Genomic DNA, 19,632 nt, shown 5'->3' with positions numbered 1-19,632 from the left:
TCAACAGCAACCTTAAGAGTACCTTGATCAAATAGAGTTGCACCTTTCTGAGTGGTACTGGGCCATATCCATATAAAAACTATATCGAATTCCATTGTGTAAGAATTTTAGAAGTACTGAAATAGTCCAGCTACTTAATTCTCCTTCAAAAAGGGTTTTATTTGTACCACAATTCACACAATTTTTACTTGGAGGTTGGAGACAGCCTCAACCCATCATTTTGCTATCTTTCAAATCTACACAGTTGGTCTTTTTACCTGCCTAAAATATTTAGCTGTTTGAGGATAAAAATTGTGGACAATTAGTCCCAAAGAGAAGTAAATAACATAACTCTTCATATGATGAGCTTTTTCCAGTTTAGTAAAGAAGATGAAGATTGACTGCTGCTAACATCTATCTGAAGCTTCTCATAATAAAAGTCACTAAGTTGCATAATATTAAATAAAACTGTATTAGTTAAATTTCAAATACTAATCAGGATATCATATAGTATTTATTAATAAATGGTTGATTCAACCACTCAATTAACTATGCACTTAACTAATTTGTCATATACAGGAAAATGTTTATTTATTAGGATCACCCAGACTGACTCATCTTGCTCCAGTTAGTGACAAATGACAACTTGCTGTTTTTACTCAAAACCTTCTGCACATTAACCCACTAATTACAGCAGCCAATCATCCAAGCTATGCTGTTCTTTACCAACTCCACTTAAAACATAATAGTTACTTCTCACTCTTAATTATTTACCTTAGAATCACTTTCTTTGTGATGTTTGGCACAGGATCGAAGCTGAGTTATCCAGTACTGTTTCTCCTTTGCATCAGCAGCTAGAACAGAAACAAGAAATTGCAGGCAATCACACATAAATCAATACTGTTTTGCACAAAAGGTGACAGAGCAGGGCAGAGGGGGAAAGATTAATTATTGATTAGGATGCAGTATAAATCCTAGCTTATGCCACATAAGTACACTAAAGTTTTTCAGTGCAACATATCTAAACCTGTGAGTTAAGAAGCCAGTTGGAAGAAATAAGCTTATGAGCCTTCTTCATAGTTAGCTCCTCCATGTGTTAACAAAAGCAGAACTATCTACCTCAAGAAGACATTTTTGTTCAAAATTTTTCATCCACTTTTGTTTTACTTGCCTGTCTTTGTGAAGGACAAGGGCCACATCACAGCATTTAAATCCATAAAAGCTCTACACTGAGGTCGTCAATCAGCTACCAGACAAGCTACCAGTTCCCCAGATACTTAATTGCTTCTCTTTCAATGGAGTTCAACTAAATCTATCTCTAAATCCCTGTCATTCACATGCAACTTCAAGACACAGGAATTTCCCACACACATCTTTAAAAACCAGCTTTAAAAATTATTAAAGAGTTTGTCTGCTCTCAGTAAGTCTGTTTAGGAGAGAGGTTTTTCTTTTTTTCTTAAACTACTGCAGGAATCATCATTAAGAATGACAATACAGAGCTGATAATTTCAGTAAATATTTTCTCTTACTTCCTCTGCTACTGAGCATCTTAATGGTTATTGACTCAGCATAAAAATTGTTTACTGATTTTAATCAAATTCACAGATATTAAAATTAAAAGCAACATATTGTAAGCATTTGATAATTTCAAGTGATTGGAAAAGCATAATGAAACAACAAATGTTCATGATTTCTAGCTGGGCAACTTTCATAGAATTTTTACAGAAATTCTCCCTGGTTGTTTCTTAATTCAGTTCTGTGTATGAAAGAGCAACACATTGTACCACAGGGGATTCCTCTGCGCTCAGTCCTATTGGACAACTGATAAACTGCAGTCAGAATAAAACTAAGAATACTTCTGTTACCCTACATTATGTGTCTTGTTTTTTTAAATAACAGTTAATTTTTTATAAATTAGTTTGATTTGGAAGCATCTTGATCAATCAACCATACTGAAAATACCTTAAAATCAGAACACTGCCATTTTTTTTCCTTTCTTTTTTGTAAATATTCCAAAGTAACTCCTATATACCCTATATTGTCTGTCTTATACCTGGAAAGAAGGGAAGGGAAAATTTTATGTTACAGGTGCATTAAATTACTCCAAGACTGATAAGAACATAATATCTTAGCAGCCTCTCACTGGCATTTTTCCCTTCTCTGACCCGTCATCAGATTCATTACTGCACATTATCTGCAGGATGGTGGCAGGGAAGAACAGTACTAGAAATCAGATGTTATGCTGTGGACAGCCATGAAAGCATGAAAGCACCTTTTTCTTCCTTTAGAGGCAAATAAGATACAGCATCCAATGAAAATGCCACAGTAACAGATTACAGAAGCCACCTTGAAGTACCTTCCAGCCCTGAAAGTCTATGCATTTTAAAGTCACATGTACTTTAGTACACGCACAAGTCCAGATTACTCCTCCACCATGTTTTAAAATAAATTATGTAATAACAGAGCTGTATATCCACTACTTTCTGACAGCACAGGGAAGCAAAAGAGAAATGAGACATGAGAGAAGAGATGCAGAAGTGGGAGTGGAAGAGAAGAACAATTCAACAGGCACTGTGAGCAGCACTGTACCTCTTAACTTGTACATCTCTCCATTAGCAGAGTAGACCACCAGCATGTGTGGCACTTCATCACTGGGTGATATTATAGCTCCAGCTAAAGACAAGGCTCCTCGTGGCTTCGGGCTCTGGTTTTTAGTCTGTTCATTCATGAAATACTGCAAAATCCCCGTCTCAAAGTCCAGCACAAAGTACCTGTTGAAAGAAATTACAATCATACAGTATTTCCACAGAAGCTTTCCATGCATTTACCCAACAAAGGGCGCAGATTGATCTTAAATCAAGATCATAAATATACGAATGAGGTTAAAGTCATTTTTGTAATTACAATTTTATAAGGTACTGTTATTAGGCTTTTCAGAGGTAGGTGATCTATTCCTTTATTCATAACACAAGCCATTTCACAATAAACCAACACCTTGGACTGAAAGATCATACAAACAAAAAATAAACTAACTGGGTTGCCCAAGTGCACTAAATGAAGATATTTCAAAGTTGGTGTGTCAACCTCAAAAGTTGAAAACATTTCTTTTTTCCACAAATAAAGCCATCTTTACCAACAGCACACATCTTAAATTTCATTTCCCCCTGGAAATCTTCTATGCTATTACACAGAACAATTATTTAACTCTTGACAAACAGGGAACATACAGAAACCTCCTGGTTCACATGAAGGTCAGCCTACTACAACCCTCAACAGTCTAGAGCAAAAATCACATAAATGCAGGTTACCCCCCTCAGCTGCTTCTGACAAACCACCCCTTACAGTCTAGTTAATCCCACTAACATGAGCATTTGTAATACATGCTAATTGTGACTGTTACTCTAAGATACGATTACCACAGGTCATATGAATTTGTGGACAATATTCCAGAAACTGTGATTATTAGAGTTCTGCAGCTTTGTATATCCCAAATTTGCTCAAGTTATCACATTTTGTCTTGGCTCTTTCACAATATCCCCATATGCAGAACATCTCTAAGTAACCTTTCCTATCACAGAACATTTCCAGGATTATCTTCACAGCTTGCAGTTATTGGTGGTCATCTGCTCCTCTCTTTATTCACGCTAAATAAGCCTGGACATGATGCAAGCAGTTAGATTGTCTAAGATTTACAGACAATTTTCAAACATTTTGCTTGGGACCCTTTGCTGCAGTTATGCTTAACTCTCTACTGCCACTGCCTTCACATCTGAGCAAAGATCAAATTAGCTTGCAATTGTTACAGATTAACAATTCTGTCCAAAGAATTTTAAGCTAGGGCACCACCACATCCTTCACTTATGCCCTGACTCCATCTCCTGCAAGCACTTCTGTATCCTTTTCCTCAAGAAACAAATGGAAAGCTTCCCTTCTGTAATCATGTAGCAGCACATCACTTAACCTTCCCTCTGCAGGTCATCTTCAACTCGAAGGACTAGAGGAATGGCAAGCTGAATGACAACCACATTTTCAATAACAGTGTTAAAAATAAGGATGCCCTAAAAGGAAACTGCCAAAATTTCAGATTACGTTACTGACCTGTATTGTACCAGTTCATAACCTTACTGTTGGGTTTGACTTTTAAATGATTTTACAATACTACTCTTCCACTTTGAAAGCATTTTTTCTCTCCAGGTTGCTTAGTAGGAGAAAATGATGTAGGGGAAAACAGCAGAATTGGAAAGCGTTTTTCTTTTAAGTCAGACTTGCATATTTCATAGTAAATTTTAATTTTGCTCATTCTCATTTTTCCAGGTATTTTGGGAACATCTGTTACATACTCAAGAGAAAAAACAGAGCACTAGACAGAATTGATGCCACACCCCTGAGAAAATTACACAGTAGCTTGACCCTAGAGCTAATGCTTCTCCCCATCATCTCCGAGCTCAGCAAACAAGTCTAGACTTTATATGCAGTGATGTTCATTCCGAGCCTGTGCCATCCTCATTATAATTTCATTGTCCTTTTATTGTTCAGGTACAAATAATTTATTTCAGCTTTTGTTATCTGGCCATTTTTTCATCGATTACTACCTTGAAAATCACCATTGTGGTTACTAAAATACAGCTCTACAAGTAACAAAAGGAGGAACAACAGCTAGAGGAGAAAAAAAAAAAAGGAAAGAAAGAGAGAGGCAAGAAAGTCTCTTCTTCTCCTATTAAGACCAAAGGATTTTGAGAAAAAAAGTTCCTCTGAGTGTCTTAGAGCAGAATCTATTAAGTTACATAAACACTACGAGCACTTCGGCTCAGAAACTTCTACATGCTAGACCAGCAAAGCACTCCCAGAATGACTGTAAGCTCCACAAAAATGGGCTTTGCATTGGCTTAAAGCTACCCCAGGGAAGGAAACCAGCCATTCGAGTACAGAATATACCTTTACCAGCATAATGACATCAGACAGCAGCAACTTCTGCAAATTCCCAGATGCAGAGATGGCATCCTTCCACATCCTTGTTATCACTGCTACAGCAGTTGTGTTAACTGGAATTCTAACCAACCACAACCTATTTTATGTACAATCTCAGAAAAACAGATCATCACTGGCCTTGTACCTTAGGTTTTTTGTGATGATGTCTTAGAAGCCTGTAAAAGCAAACAAATTAGAAATCAAGAAGTAATTTTAAGAAAGAAAAAGGAAACCAGTTCTCACAAGCCCTCATATCACCCTCAATATCCTGCCTTCTTTCTTGTCCCAAAAGAACCAGGAACTTTTCACAAGCATTTTGGCCATGACACTGTTCACATCACACAGAATCAAGCATTTCCTTTCCAAAGATTATGCTCTGATGTGCAACTCCCCTCTTCACCTTTCACACAGTGGTATCATAGAAAAAGGTAAGAATAAACTGCACAGACAACTATAGCCTCACAAAAGAAGCAGGGAGATAACACACTTTGAAAACTGCTAAAAGGAGAGAAAAAGCCAAGAGAAGGAATAAGGAATTAAATGTCAAATCAAGCAGTGCAAGGCTTCATACAAAGGAGGTGGAGGAGGGAGGAACACAAAGAGATAGCAAAAACAGGAGCAGCTTTCAAAAATATTTTCTCGCATCACAGACCAAATGATGACCCAATTCAGACCATCACAAAAACAGAAGAAATGAAGACCAGAGTCTTTCATTAACTGAGGATGGAAAAGCATTACACATATAAAGCAGAACAGAAGAGAAGGGTACGTGTCCCATTTTAGAAGCACTTGAATGTGTGGCTGAATCAAAAGGACAGAGATCTCTTTTAACTTCTAAAAGTCACTTGTTCTGCCTACCAGGGAAATAACAGCATTAACCTCTCTACAACTGATTCATCTTGCCACCTCATCCTTATTTCTCTACTGGCCTTGCTCACATTTACCCAAAACGTCATATTTCTGTAATTAAATCTCAGATACCAGTGATGAAAACAAGCATATTCTTTAGAGAACAGTCAGGCAGAAGGTGGCAGAGCCCAGTTACATCATACTTCTCACACAAAAAATTTGTGCTATAGAGAAATTGTGAAACAACTGTTACTGAAAGACACAAAAGATAGCTGAATTTTTCTATTATTGCAAAACCATAATAATTTTTTTTTAATTAATAGTCTTTAAAAGAGTCCGTCTAGAGGTAAGGTAGAAAATAACCACTTAAGCATATTTTAAGCAGTTTTAACTGCTTAAGCCCAGTTCAAAATAGACATGCAAAATTACAGGCAAGAAAATGCAGGCTATATCCCCCCTATGCCATTCCAACCAAATGCAGAGCCATTACCAACTGACATGAATTACAGGAAAAAGCATGCACCCATCACACTCTGAAAAGCTGAAGTCTGACACTACCAGAATTGTTACATTTAACAATTATTGTTATATTATTCGTGACTTATTTATTATATTGTGGCTTATTGTTAAGTCACCCAGGAGTTTGTCAGTATGGCCTGATGAGAGTTTCTTTCTCTTTTACTTCCCATATTTCAAAATTAATGCCCTCTCTGCATAAATCCTAAGTTTTATAAATTCTACAACTGTCTTAATTAAATACTTGTGTTTCACCATGCCTTTCATCCATTCACTCATTCATTCATAGCCATTTTTAAAAAATTTCAAAATGCTAAGCAGAACATGTATGATATGCTAGGAAGTGTAACATGTTGCCTTCTGAATTCTTAGAAGGGAAGGGTCAAACACTGTACTAATCAAATATTTACAATTGGGTTTGCTTCCACTAATAAGAGCATTTATTATAGTAATAATTCACACAATTATATAGTATTACAATAATTTATTATTAGCTCCCTATTCAAGAAGACTTTAAGAAAAAGCAGTGATTTTGCTCTAAAGAGTGACAAAATGCTGGTAGCATAGCAGGACATGAAAGTGCTCTACCACTAGAGCTTTTCAACAAAGAACAGCAGCTTAACAGGTCTTCCATGAGAAAAATTGACATTCCACCAGCTTTGAGGCAATAAAGAATTAAAAAAAAAAAATTTAAAAGCCATACATAATTATCAGAAGCACACGATAAAAACATTTCCCACATAATGTACTCACCCCACTGGATTACAGAATTTTAATTCTCCTATTTCAAGGCAAATTAATAATTTCTATATTCTCCAGTAGAAATGAATACTTTAGTATGTAAATAATAAAAAACAAATCACATATATATATATTTCATCATTCAATTACACATCATAACATGCTGCACTGCTCCTTGAAGCTGTCACTTGGATGCAAACCCGCAACGCACCCAAAATTATGCTCTCAACAGAAAAAAAGACCTCAAAACAAGTTTCCCCTTTTCTTCCCTTATTCTAAACACATCTCACAAACCAACCATCCAAACCCATGTTTTCACTGCTTTTTAATCCCAACAAATTTTCAGTGTAGGATTGCTAAATCTTTTCATTGTGTATAGGAATTTGAATACTCTTCACACCCTTCCTTCCCTCTTAAGTCAGTTTTCTGGACCAGATTTTGTACAACTTCTAGTTTGAATCCATAATGTGACAGAGTTTTTTTTATATAGACATTTACAGCTGGACAACTACAGTCCCAGTCAAATCTTCAACTTCTGACTCAATCTTCTGGAATAACCTCAACTCTTTTGGAAAGAAGTTTTATATGAATCATGTCCTTGGGTTCATAAAGGCAGCCTATGCTGAAGTCCATGCTTCATAGCTGGACTCTGTCTAATCCCAGGCTTTATGTTAAAAATTGGTATGGATGTGCAAATACTACACACCAGCACAGACAAATCCTTCTGACTGAAGACAAAAATCTTCCAATTTTCCATAATTTCCAAAACAACATTGTTTTCATTATATTATGACCTAACACAGCAAGTACTTCTGGATGGAGAGGGATGCTGGGTTGTTTCTACAGCAGGCTAGCTTTGTTTCACCTTTTTAGAGATTGTTTTTCCCCAGTTACTTAACTCACTGATGCATAGAGGAACTTTTCTTTCTAAAACATCACTTTAGGTCTTCTGCAGACATGTTTTCTCCTAAACCAATCTCATAATATATACTTTAAATCTGCTTTTTATTTTGCTTTAGCCATAAAAATGCAAATTTTTTAAATAAAATACATTTATTTGAAACAGGGCAGTATTCACTCAGACATAAAAAAGCCCTGACAGGCAGCATCACCTTCCCTACCACACTGGAATAGTAACAATTAATGCATCTTCCCTTCTCAGACTGCTGAATTCATCATTCCAGACAATGTGACAAATAATATGCTCTACTCCATACTTCAGTTAACTCAAGAACAGAAGCAGCTCAAAACAGAAGAATTTCACTACCTTCTTGTTCAACTGCTGTTCTCAACATTTCTGAGTTTCCAAACATGTTTTCCTTTCACTCCATTGCAATCTCCCCACAGTCACTCCCAGCATATATTCTTCACTGATTTCATAACCCTCTAAAGGAAGAGTTTCAAGAATAAAGAATCCAACTATTCTGTAATTTTCTTCATTTTTTAGAAGTAGTTTTAAAATATATAAGAACTGTAGGATAGAAAGTAAATTACTGCATCAAATAAAAGCAAAATTTATGGCTCCAGTAACTGAATAAGATGTCACACAAATGTTTCATTTTTAAGAAACTGTATCTTATTAGGACATCCTGAACACCATATTCATACAATTATTTCTTTTTTCCCTTTTTACCTCGATCCATAAAATTAATGGAATTATTCAAGCCAATAAAGATAAAGCATAGCACACACACATTCGATAGCCAAGGACTTTATTATTAAAAATTATCTCCAAAGTTGTCATTTAAAGACTGATGATCAGAAGAACATGCTTACATTTCAGTAATTCTACCACCCTTTCTGCACTGAGGCTCCTCAATTTATCATTTTTTAACATAAGAAAGTGTAAGGATCACAATATTAATTAAAAACTTTACTGACTTTGAGCATCTCTGTATGAAAACTGAATTTTTAGAACAGTAATTTTTCAGCATTACTGGAATTCAGTCAAGATTAATTACAATTTTCTGCATTCTTTTAGAGGTGCTCCCCATCTAAAATGCAGTTAAGAAGCAGAGGAAGTATCACCCACAGCAAAAACAGCTTGTTTTTGCTGATCAGCTCCTTCATGATTTTAACATCTGCAGAATTCTCACACAAATAAAATATTCAGAGAAATTTCCTCTCCTGTCTTGTCAAGTCCCAGCAAGCCCTCTCTATGGACCAGAATGTCACTTCTCTCTCAGTGAGGAAACAATTGCTACTGACCAGCTCATCAGGTCATCAACCTCTGCTTACAATACCAATTATTTTCAACTGTCTGAACTTCTCTGTAGTGACGAATGGATATTTTGCCCAGATTTTACAGAAAAATGAGACTACAGTAAGGATAAACATTAAAAATTGTTTAGGGGTTGCTTTTTAGGAAAGATGGAGGAAGAATAGGCCTAAAAATAATGCACCCATTTGTACCCATCAGGCTTTGAATTCATAGAGAATTGTAGAGAAGTACATTCATCATACTAATCTATGCTCCAGTAAAACATGGCCAAGCTGAGGGGTTGCAATTGCAATTTAGGGACAAACATAGACAAAAGGTACACATTTGAGTTGGATACCATTAACAGCACCTACTGCTCACAGCCCACCACACTGGCTGGCCACCCAATGCTACTGTGTGTCATTTAGGAATCCTTCCCACCTGCCTTTTCCTTGTTCCAAATTCACTACTACTTAACAATTAAGTGGACTGAAATTTTTGTACTGCAGGTCAAGAGAAAATGGACATAACTGGGGGAATAAATGGGCTGCTGTAATTTTAATTCTGGAAATGTTATTACCCAGCTTGATTCAGGTCACAGATTAAAAACAGAGCTTCCAGGCAGGAAAATATGCTTTGCTTCATAAGAAAAATAATGAAGACCTAAAACAAAACAAGAACTGAGTACTTACATGTTACTTCTAATGATCTACATGTAACAAAAGGATGTTAGCCTTTAGAAAGACACAACTCTATGAGATTCTAAAACTAGATCAAGGAAACATACACTAGAAAATTAGCTGTACACACCAACTTCATTCCCTATCTGAGGGGAAGACAGTGCTCTGCATGACAAAGCTCAGCAGCTAAATTGGTTCTCCATGAAGCCAAGCCCACAGGAGTTGTTTGCAATCATCTGGACACCAAGAGGGAGGAAGCTGTCTGGTTCATCTTCTCCCAGTCCCACCTTTCCACTTTATCCAGGAACAATGCTTTGCTCCTTTGAGAAAGTAAAATTACAGACACCTACTTTGCAGCCTGTATGGACAACTGTTTTTCTGCTTCAAGCCTATGTGCAGTATTGTTCTGTCCCAGCCAGCAATAAAAATCCCACCAATAAACAAGGCAGCTATCAGAAATCAAGTGCTCTCTTTCTTCTGTTATCCCTAAATCTAGCTAAATCGGGCTTTACATTCAGATGTTTAGCCTTCACCTAGTCATCCTCAAGAAGATGCAAAGAAATAGAATGCATGTAGTAAGTCAAGGAATATCCTAGTTGCAAAGTACCTTAAGCATACCCATAAAAATAACTGTTAGAAAACCTTACTACCAAACTTGGTGAGAGTCAGTAAGTAAATAACAAAAAGCAATTTGCTTTCATTTCTGTAAGAAATCACCTACCAAGAAAAACCCAAAAGCAAAAACACACAAAAAGCCCCCCAAACCTAAATACTGGGGGGAGGGGGACACACACTAAAAATTAAAAAAAAAAAAAAAAAAATCTGAGTTTCTTCCTCAAAATAAAGAGAAAAAATATATATATGTAATGAGACAATCAATTATACCTAGCTTGTGAAAGAAGCTTTTACATAGTAATATTTGTAAATCCCTCTAGTCACATTAGCAGTTATCAAAACTGCCTCTGAGCAAACAGCTGCATTACCACACAGCTTTAAACACCTCCCAAAATTACACCAGCTATGTCAGGAATCTTATTGCCTATTCTTTTCTGTAACACAAAACCCCACCAAAATTTGCAAGCAATACAGAAATATTCAACCTTCTGAAAAAACATGTCATTTTTTTGCTTGACTTTTTGTGTTATAATGTTTCAAAAGATCTGACAGGTTTGGCAAGTACAGTTCACATCAAAAATCGCCTGGTGCCTAGCATCCATTAATCTTTCATTAAATACTTATAAAAATTACAGAATTAAAAAAGCAGCTTAGAAGTTGGCCAAACATACCAAAAAATACAATTCTCCAATAAACTAAATACCAAATCTGAAGGAAAGTAATCAAAAAGAAGGCAGCACTGAAAGCAGCCACTGGGAAGGCAGCTGCTCAGAGCACTAATGAGTTCAACAGTGACTGACACTACTATGTATTATTCTTTCAACATTCTCTCCTTTAAGTAGGGATATGCACACACACACAGAACATGTTTCCAAGATAGTAATATATAAAGACAAATCAATAATGAAGTGATTTTTGACCAAGGGCAGTATTTTATGGAGATTTCTGTCTGCTACCTGTCACATCCTGCAGGAGACTTCACGGATTGACTAGAGAAGATGTGACCTTTGCTTGGTCTTTCTGCTACCTGCTATTACAACATCCACAAATGAATCAAACACATTCATTTGACAGCCTGGTTCTCATGAAATATAATGAGAGACTTGCAGCAAATTCAGTCACCTAACATAATGCCCCCACAACACACAGTCTCAGAGCTTGGAATTCCTGGGTTTGTATCAGCATTACCATGCAACAGAGTTTAAAGAAAACCACATCCCACTGAATTGGTGTGAGTCAGCCAGGTCTAAATCACAGCTCTATCTCAAAATACTATCATCTGTAATCCAAATTCTCTATAATTTGCAGCTACTGAATTTTAGCAATCCCAAACACAAGCACCCCTGGAAAAGGCTATTGAACAAAAAACTTATATGCAGTTGAAATATCTCCACAACCCTCTCCTTCACCTCAGCAACTAGAGCTTGCCCTCTGAACTACTTTTCTAGGTCATAAAATGTATGAAGGAAGTAGTAAAGCCTCATAGAGTCACACACCCTGTGTCTAATACAAAGTATCTTCCAGTGGCCACATCCTAAACTTTATTATAACTTCTCTCTTATGGCACACTAATGATGAATTGAACCCTTATTTGCAGAGGTGAAGTTGTTTTATGCTTCCCTGACTTGTACCTCCCAACTCTTCCCCTCTCTTCTCCAACAACTACTATTACTGAATATTATGTCCCATCTAGGAGAAACACCTTCATACATCTGTAGATTTTTGGAGTTCTCTTTTGCTGCCAAGAATTACAGACCATATACAGAAAAACACTTAGCTATAAGAAAACCAGTATGACCCCAAGTTTTTATGCCAGACCTGATGTTAGTTAGGATTTCACCTGGAGATAAACTTTCAGGGACTGAAATATTAATGAAACAAACAACAAAGGCACAGGGAGTGACCCTGGACAACAGCACAAATGCTGACGCTGAGAAGGAGACAAGAACTGGATGACAAACCAGGAGACACCCTAACACATCCAGGCATGAATATCAGGCAAACTATTCAGGTAATCAGGCCACAAAATGGATAGCAAAGACTGCAAATAGAAGTAGCTCAAATTACAAGACTACGCTAGCTTCAATTAGAGTAGCTGTACAGTCGTTCAGCTACTTTCAAGTACTGCTTTTTGCTCAATTTAACAATGAGAGTACAGAAATTAGGAGTATCATTCAAGTCGTATCTTAAGCCAATTACAGAGACAAAAGGAGTCTGTTATCTCAGCCCAAACTATTTGGCCTCAGCGTCTCCACGTTAAAAGCCAGGGAAATTATCTGTGTAGGTAAACTCTAATGCTGCTCACTGGTGAATATAGTCCCATATTCAACAATAACAGCATGTAGTGCTAAATCAGGAATCTTCAGGGAGTTGCCCTGCACATAAATAAAAAGGAGTAAATGTCAAGGCAAGCAAAATGGCCATTGGAGTTCTTTCCAATTCATTTTACTGCTTACTGGAAACCAAGGTTGCTTTAAGACACAATGCAAAAATCTCAGAGGAAAGACATGCAACTCTACTAAAAATTCTAACAACTGCACTATTTCATATATAGTAATTATTGAACTAAATAGCTAAATCGTTGAACTATCTTCACTATTACTTTTCTTTTCCCTCATTTTTTTTTTATTTTTGAACATGAAATATTAAGGTTTAGATAGGATTCACAAACCATCTTGATAAAAAGATGTCACCAACCTAAAAGTTTTCAATAGAAACATGTTGCTGAAAATTAATTAGAACAGTCATGTCATGATTTATTGAGACAGAACATCAGTTTTACTACAACCACTCTGCTGCCAACAAGCAAGAAACAATCTAGAGAGGAAATGAAGTGGAGGGATGAAGGAGCAGACAAGCAGAACAGCTTGGCAACGGCATGTGCCAAAAGGTTTTCATTAAGCCTACCTAAAACTAAATAAACAGAAGTCTGAATAATCATTTGACACTGCCGTCTAAAAAAGCACTTTAATAACTAGATTTCCAACCACCATTCAGAGCAAAATACTCTTCTGCACCAGATTATATGTACATTAGGCTAATTATTAGGTTAGTGGAAATTGAGGGTTTTGCTACTTCCCACCAATTTCAGAGATATTTAATTCTGTTCAAGTTACTGATATGAAATTCTAAAGAATGTGACACTCCCCTGGAAACTAAAACCCTTTCAAAAACTATATTTAATCTTATTTACATTTTATGTAATCTCCATGGATAAAGACTTAGGAAATCAGCATAGACATCCTCTTATCATTGCTTCCATTCTATGTAAACAATTCCATTCCAAAACTACTTTACTGAAGAAAATACGTGAAGTAGATTTGGTATTTCTCAACATATGATCAGTTAACTAAAACGAAAGGGGGGGGGGGGGAGGGGAGGGGGAAAGAAGGTCAAATTTAAGATATGAGTCCAACTTATATCTCCAAACTCCAATTACTTAATTTAGGCTAAAACATGTTTATACCACAGTCCATGGCAATGGTGCAAAATAAACAGCAACTGTTCCCCCAAAATCTCAATGAAGTGTTACATCACATAACTGAGCAAAGTGAAAAAGGCAGCTCTTAAAAAGCACAAGTGAAATCAGTTGTAAATTCTCTGTCTTCCCTCCTCGAGCAAAAATTATTGGCTTGCTCTTTAAAAACCTAGTTCAGCTGAACTAGCCTCCCCTATTTGATGTCATGCAGACCTCCTGCTCTGTCCCCATCACTGTCCAGTAGCAGCACACAACCCAACTACACATCCCAGTGCAGCACCAATTCAGGAATGAGAGCTGGATTCAGAATAACACAGCCATGTCAGTCTTTGGGTAGAAGGGGAACTTTACAGAGTCATGCATGAAGCAAGGAAATAAAACAAAAAACCACACAACAAAAACAATTCCACTGCAACTACAAGCATCACATGGAAACCACTGTCAGTATTTTCAGCTGTAGGTCTGTGTGGATACCTGACCCCAGGCCATAACTTGGTACAGGCTGACTAAGAAGCCACAGGTCTCATGCCCCATGGTGAACCTGTGAGCTGTAAAGCTACTGGCTCAGGTATAAGTGAGTGAAGGTGCCTCAGGAAAAATATTTCTAAAGGTGGTTTCTAAACCCAAAAATGCAAAGTACATAACATGGTAACAGCTAAACTGAAGACACCCATCTGGTTTACACTATTGCCAAGCAGCCAACTACTTCACTGCATAAATATTCCTATCAGTTGGATGGATCCAACTGGAGCTCTCCCAGAACTGCAGCTGAACTGCCCGGTGACTCTCCCCTTGAGCAGGGATGCCTCTGAAGGTTTAAGATTCCTTAGGTGACCAAGAGATCCTTCCTTGTGCAAAACAGAAAGATCCCTTAAGTGTGACAGAGTCTTGGAGAAAGAATGATAGCATGCTTAGTTAACTCTAATGAAACATTGCCAATCCACATAGCTGCTTAATATTATTATAGATATTATACAGATAATTCCAAAGATCAATTTTTGTCCAAGTCTGAGACTAAGACTGGATCCAGCTCCACATATTCTCCATAAGAAGTTAAAGCAAGGGGGTTCTCTCTGAACATTTTGACATAACATGAGGACATGAGCGTCCTCCTTTCTCTCTGCATCTCTGGTCTACATGTGAATCATTCTAACTTGATTCTATTTCAACTTTCCTGTGTATATTTCTTCCATTCAGTAATTAGTAAGGTAACCTTGCCATCAAGCTTATTGAACCTTGTCAAACCATTGCTAAACCTTTTTTAATTCCATCAAATTCATTTAACTCTGTCAATTTTTTTATTTTGCCTCAGGAAAACATATTGCTGCTTCTCTCTTTTGAATGAGGTGCATATTCTACTTATCCACAACAAGGTCACATGCATTTGTGATTGTACATAGCAGTCCTGACTTGACAGCACAGAGAAGCTTGCTTATTGCCTCACTACCAACTTTCAACTACCCTCAACTCCTGGCAAGAAAGCTTTTACTCAATTACGTGCAACTACTTTCTCCCAGGCTGAAAACACAGCTGCCCCACAATAACAACTACTTCACTAATAAGAATCTTAGATAGTCAAAAAAACCTGATAGTAAGAACAATTTCCACCACTCAGCACCAGCAGTCCTGCCAAATTAATTTCCGCTGTGCTCACATTTTAAAATTAGAAAACTCCTTTTTTCAGGAGCTTCCTACATTACATTCTGTCAAATCTCTTGTTGCATCTTACTGAATGACTGAGTCATAGTGTCTGATCAGCTAGCAGGTAAGTACTTTCAAATAAAATTTGATGCCATTCTTAATACAAAAGCAAATAGTCTGTTCTGCAAAGGTCAGACTCACTAGTAACTTTTTTAAAGCTTAATGATTTCTGCTGTCATTTCTATGGTAACAATCACACTACTATTAAAAACAATCTGGGATCTAATCCACCCTCCCACACAAAAATAACTCCTTTGTCACAACAAACTATGAACTTTTGAGCTATGAACAGCTATGAACCAACAGCTTCAAAAGGAAAGCTTAAGCTCTTCCCTTTTGAAATAAACGAGTACAGGGGAATTAAAGAAATTAGGTCAATAATGACAATATTATAGCAAAATCAAAATTTTTAAACATGTTGACAATATCTCTGCTTATCAGTGGCATAAAGCAGAATTCACTGGACAAGATAAAACAACGGAACAATGAACTAACTTAATGAGACAAATAAAATATCGCTTGAAGTCTGCTTCTAAGTCAGCTTCAGATTTTTATAGTCTCTCAAGTCATGCTTGTGCTCTCTCCTTTACTTAAAGGTAAAAACCAGCATTAAATATAGCAAAACAGCAGGCTTTTTTTCCTGCTGTTACAGGAAGTAACATCAAGTTGTGAGATATCTATTAGACTTGAAGTTTAATGGTTCCAGTAACAGCTGACACCCCCAAGTCTTACTTTTAGTGCCTGAACATTTAGGCAACATTTCAAACTTTTTCATGAAACTCCACAATCATAATAATTAAATGCTACAGGGAGATTTGGAAGAAGGAACGTTATTATAGCATAACCATTTCTTCAACTAGCAGATATAAGCAGTATGTTTTCCTTCAGTTACCAGAAGTCCATAGCTTTAAAAAACAGAAGCAAGTAAAATTACTCAACCACACTAAGTTCTCTTCAGTAATGACCTAGAATTTACTTCAATGTCTTTTGTGCAAGTGTAGTTTAAAGACTTCTTCCATCTAGCTTTTTCCCTTGTCCCTAATTATGATTAAAAAATCAATGGTGTGTTAAGTACTTCTCTACTTCTCCACTTGTCTGTAGCCTTATTTTAGTTTATCAAATGTTATCAACTGTTGGCAAACAGTCTTAATAGGTGTTGCTCCTTAGCTGGCAGTTTCTCTTACCTGACACCACAAATTGAGAACATATGATTTATTTCCACTTCTTCCTTCCCCAGAAAAATAACTCCTCTTGCTCACTGTATCTGAGACATCAGATTACAATCAGAATTGCTCAAGCAAAAAAAGGGTAGGGTAGAAAAAAAAGAGGGTAGGGAAAAGTCCAAAAAGAAACATCCAAACTTAAAAATTGAACTACAGAGAGATACATTTTTTTAAACAGCCATTTCAAAAAACGTACTATTTCTCAAAATAAAACATTGTAACTTTATGGAGCACAAACTGTTAAGTCTCTTTCCTAACAGAGATTTGACATTTGAAGGTCACTCCTGCTCTGCAGTGCTCTTTGGTACCCTACTACCTGCCCTCACCACACTCCTCAGTAATCATACCGGTCCTGCACTCCAGCATTTGACAAGATAACCTTCCCTGCTTTTCATTTTATTTTGAGCACTGAGAAGCAGACAGCATGATAAAAGAACAGTAAAAAAATTTAAAAACTGAAAAAAACCCACAAAAAAACCACAAACAAACAAACACCAAAAAACTCACAAATTACTTGGAGAAAAAACTTCTTAATAATGCACTAAAACAGCAGCAATAATTTAAGGCGCATTCTTAAACTCCTCTAAGAGTAAACCTCATGCTTGCTGTTAGAACTGCAGTAGCTAGCTTGCCTACTATGCAGTCTCCGAAAGAATGAAAAAGGAGACAACAATGCACAAAAACGAATTTCAGGAAAAACTTCAAAAGCAGGGATTTCAAGAAGCTGATCATTTTCCTCTGAAGGAAAAGACAAAAAGTAGTTTCATTTTCTCCTTCAGCAGTATAAACATGAGAATTCAAGTGAAACTTTGAACTCACTGTTGCCACATGTCTACAGAAATGAGGTGCAAGGTGCATTAACTAACTCGCAAATGTAAAACACTCCTTCAAACAGAAGAGACCCACCCAAGAATCCAAGTACCTAACAGAAGAAAATGCTACCAAAAAACCAAAAATGTAAGCACAAAACAAGCAGAGGCAAAAAATAAATAAAAAGCCAGAGCAGAAATAGTTTTCACATTTCCAGAATCAAGTTAGTTTCATAATTCTATTCATTTTATGTTAAAAAGCAGGCAATTCAGCATTCTAATAATTAAATCCAGTTGAGGGAATTATTCAATGAAAGTTAAAACTCAACATAAGAGCTCAGAGTAGGTATTTTCAGTCTCTCAGATATCTGTTCCTGATGTTCTGACACCATCCCAAGTAAAAAATATCTGTGAGAAACTGCACTATATTTTTGCCTATACCAGCTGCTTTCTCTATTACTAGTGACAGTTCCACTAAGCTTTCCAGCTCCCTCAGTTGAGACACCTATTTCCACCTCTTGAGCTCAATCTGTTCAAGTGCCACTTTTGAAAAAAATTTTCAAGCTCAACGGGAATAAAACCTACAAAAAGCATCATGCCTCTTCTCTGGAACTTGAGGTCATAGCTCATCTACCTCTAATTTTTAGCACCTGTAGTATTTTCATATCTGATTTCCTTACTTTCAAATGTTTTCTTCTTCTCAGTCCATCTTCTATTAGCACTACTGCCCCTACATTTGTTTTCATGGTATCAAAAAGCAAGATCAAATAAATGGGAGAGAGATCCTTAGAACATGGAAAGAAGGACAGGCAGACTTACTTGTATCATTTATCTGATCCTGCAGAAAAGCTTAATATTGCACTGCCAACCTGTTTGCTCAACTCAAGGAACAAGACTATAGCTGGCAGCTGATCAGTTCTTCTTAATTTAAAATTCCTCAATTTAAAAACTAGCATAGAGAAAAGAACCTAACTGATGAGCAGCTGTAAGCTGCTCCAGTCTGCTTAGACATTACAGCTATTTTCTGCAGCTCATCCAGTTTCTTGCAGGGATTTTCACGAGAAACCCTGTGCCCAAGGAGCAGCCACCTAAGCTTCCCACCAGCTTTCAGTCATCTGGCTCCTCTACGAAAGGTCAAAGCACAGGGAGACACTTCCAATACTTCTCCCTCACAGACAGGAGCACAGTGTGCTACAGGAAACCCTGAGATGCATTTGAATGATCTGCCAGCCTTTTGGTTCACAGCACAGCAAAATTACATTATCTGTCACAGGATTTCCTTTGGCCAACAGCATTTAAAGCACTGAATGAAGCAAGCCATGCCATGCCTGCCACCTATCCTTTGGGCCCAGGGGCTGTGAATGAGCTCAGTACAGCTGAAGCTCTCACCAGCGAGCTCAGAGGCACAGATGAACCCCAGCCATGCAGTGCTGAGTGCACCAGGGCAGTGCTGAGGGCAGCCAGCACAAACCACCATGGCAAAACACTCCCAAGCATCAGGGAATGAGGGATTCACCTGCCCACACCCCCTAAGCAGCACGGGGCATGCCAGGACATAAAGGCTGGGAAAGCACTGGATTACCAGAAAGCTGCACAAGCTAACTAGCACTTTCAGCCCCAGCAAGGACAGAGCAGATGAATGTGGCCGTCACAACCCACAGGTTATCAACTGCTCACTGCAACCCATTCCCACATTTGTGAGCTCTGCTTTAAGATACTGGATGTTCTCACAGCTTCTTATGACTATCAAGTCATTAGTATCTTAATTAGAAAAGAAGGATAAGAGTTCCAGCACTTTTCCCAGCATAATTACATTTTCACTAGGGTTTTTACTATCAACATGTAACAACTAGGGAGAAAACTAGCAGCCCTG

The 19,632-nt window shown here is 37.2% G+C and overlaps 1 protein-coding gene across 2 annotated transcripts in view; it reads right to left on the bottom strand.

The window, feature by feature from the left end:
• The window catches only part of OSBPL10 (oxysterol binding protein like 10), a 492,302-nt gene that overhangs the window by 78,028 nt on the left and 394,642 nt on the right, over window positions 1-19,632 (bottom strand). The window contains exons 2-3 of one of the 2 annotated variants that reach the window (XM_077787009.1): window positions 2,569-2,752; window positions 754-833 (exon numbers count right to left, since the gene is read on the bottom strand). In XM_077787009.1, coding sequence (XP_077643135.1) covers window positions 754-833; window positions 2,569-2,707 — 219 coding nt within the window. In that variant the 5' untranslated portion in view covers window positions 2,708-2,752. The remainder of the gene's footprint in view (window positions 1-753; window positions 834-2,568; window positions 2,753-19,632) is intronic. The other variant, XM_021525868.3, reaches the window with a different exon arrangement.

The sequence above is a fragment of the Lonchura striata genome, chromosome 1 (genome assembly GCF_046129695.1).
Source record: "Lonchura striata isolate bLonStr1 chromosome 1, bLonStr1.mat, whole genome shotgun sequence".
NCBI classification, from domain to species: Eukaryota; Metazoa; Chordata; class Aves; order Passeriformes; family Estrildidae; genus Lonchura; species Lonchura striata.
This window is presented reverse-complemented; position numbering and strand designations above follow the sequence as displayed.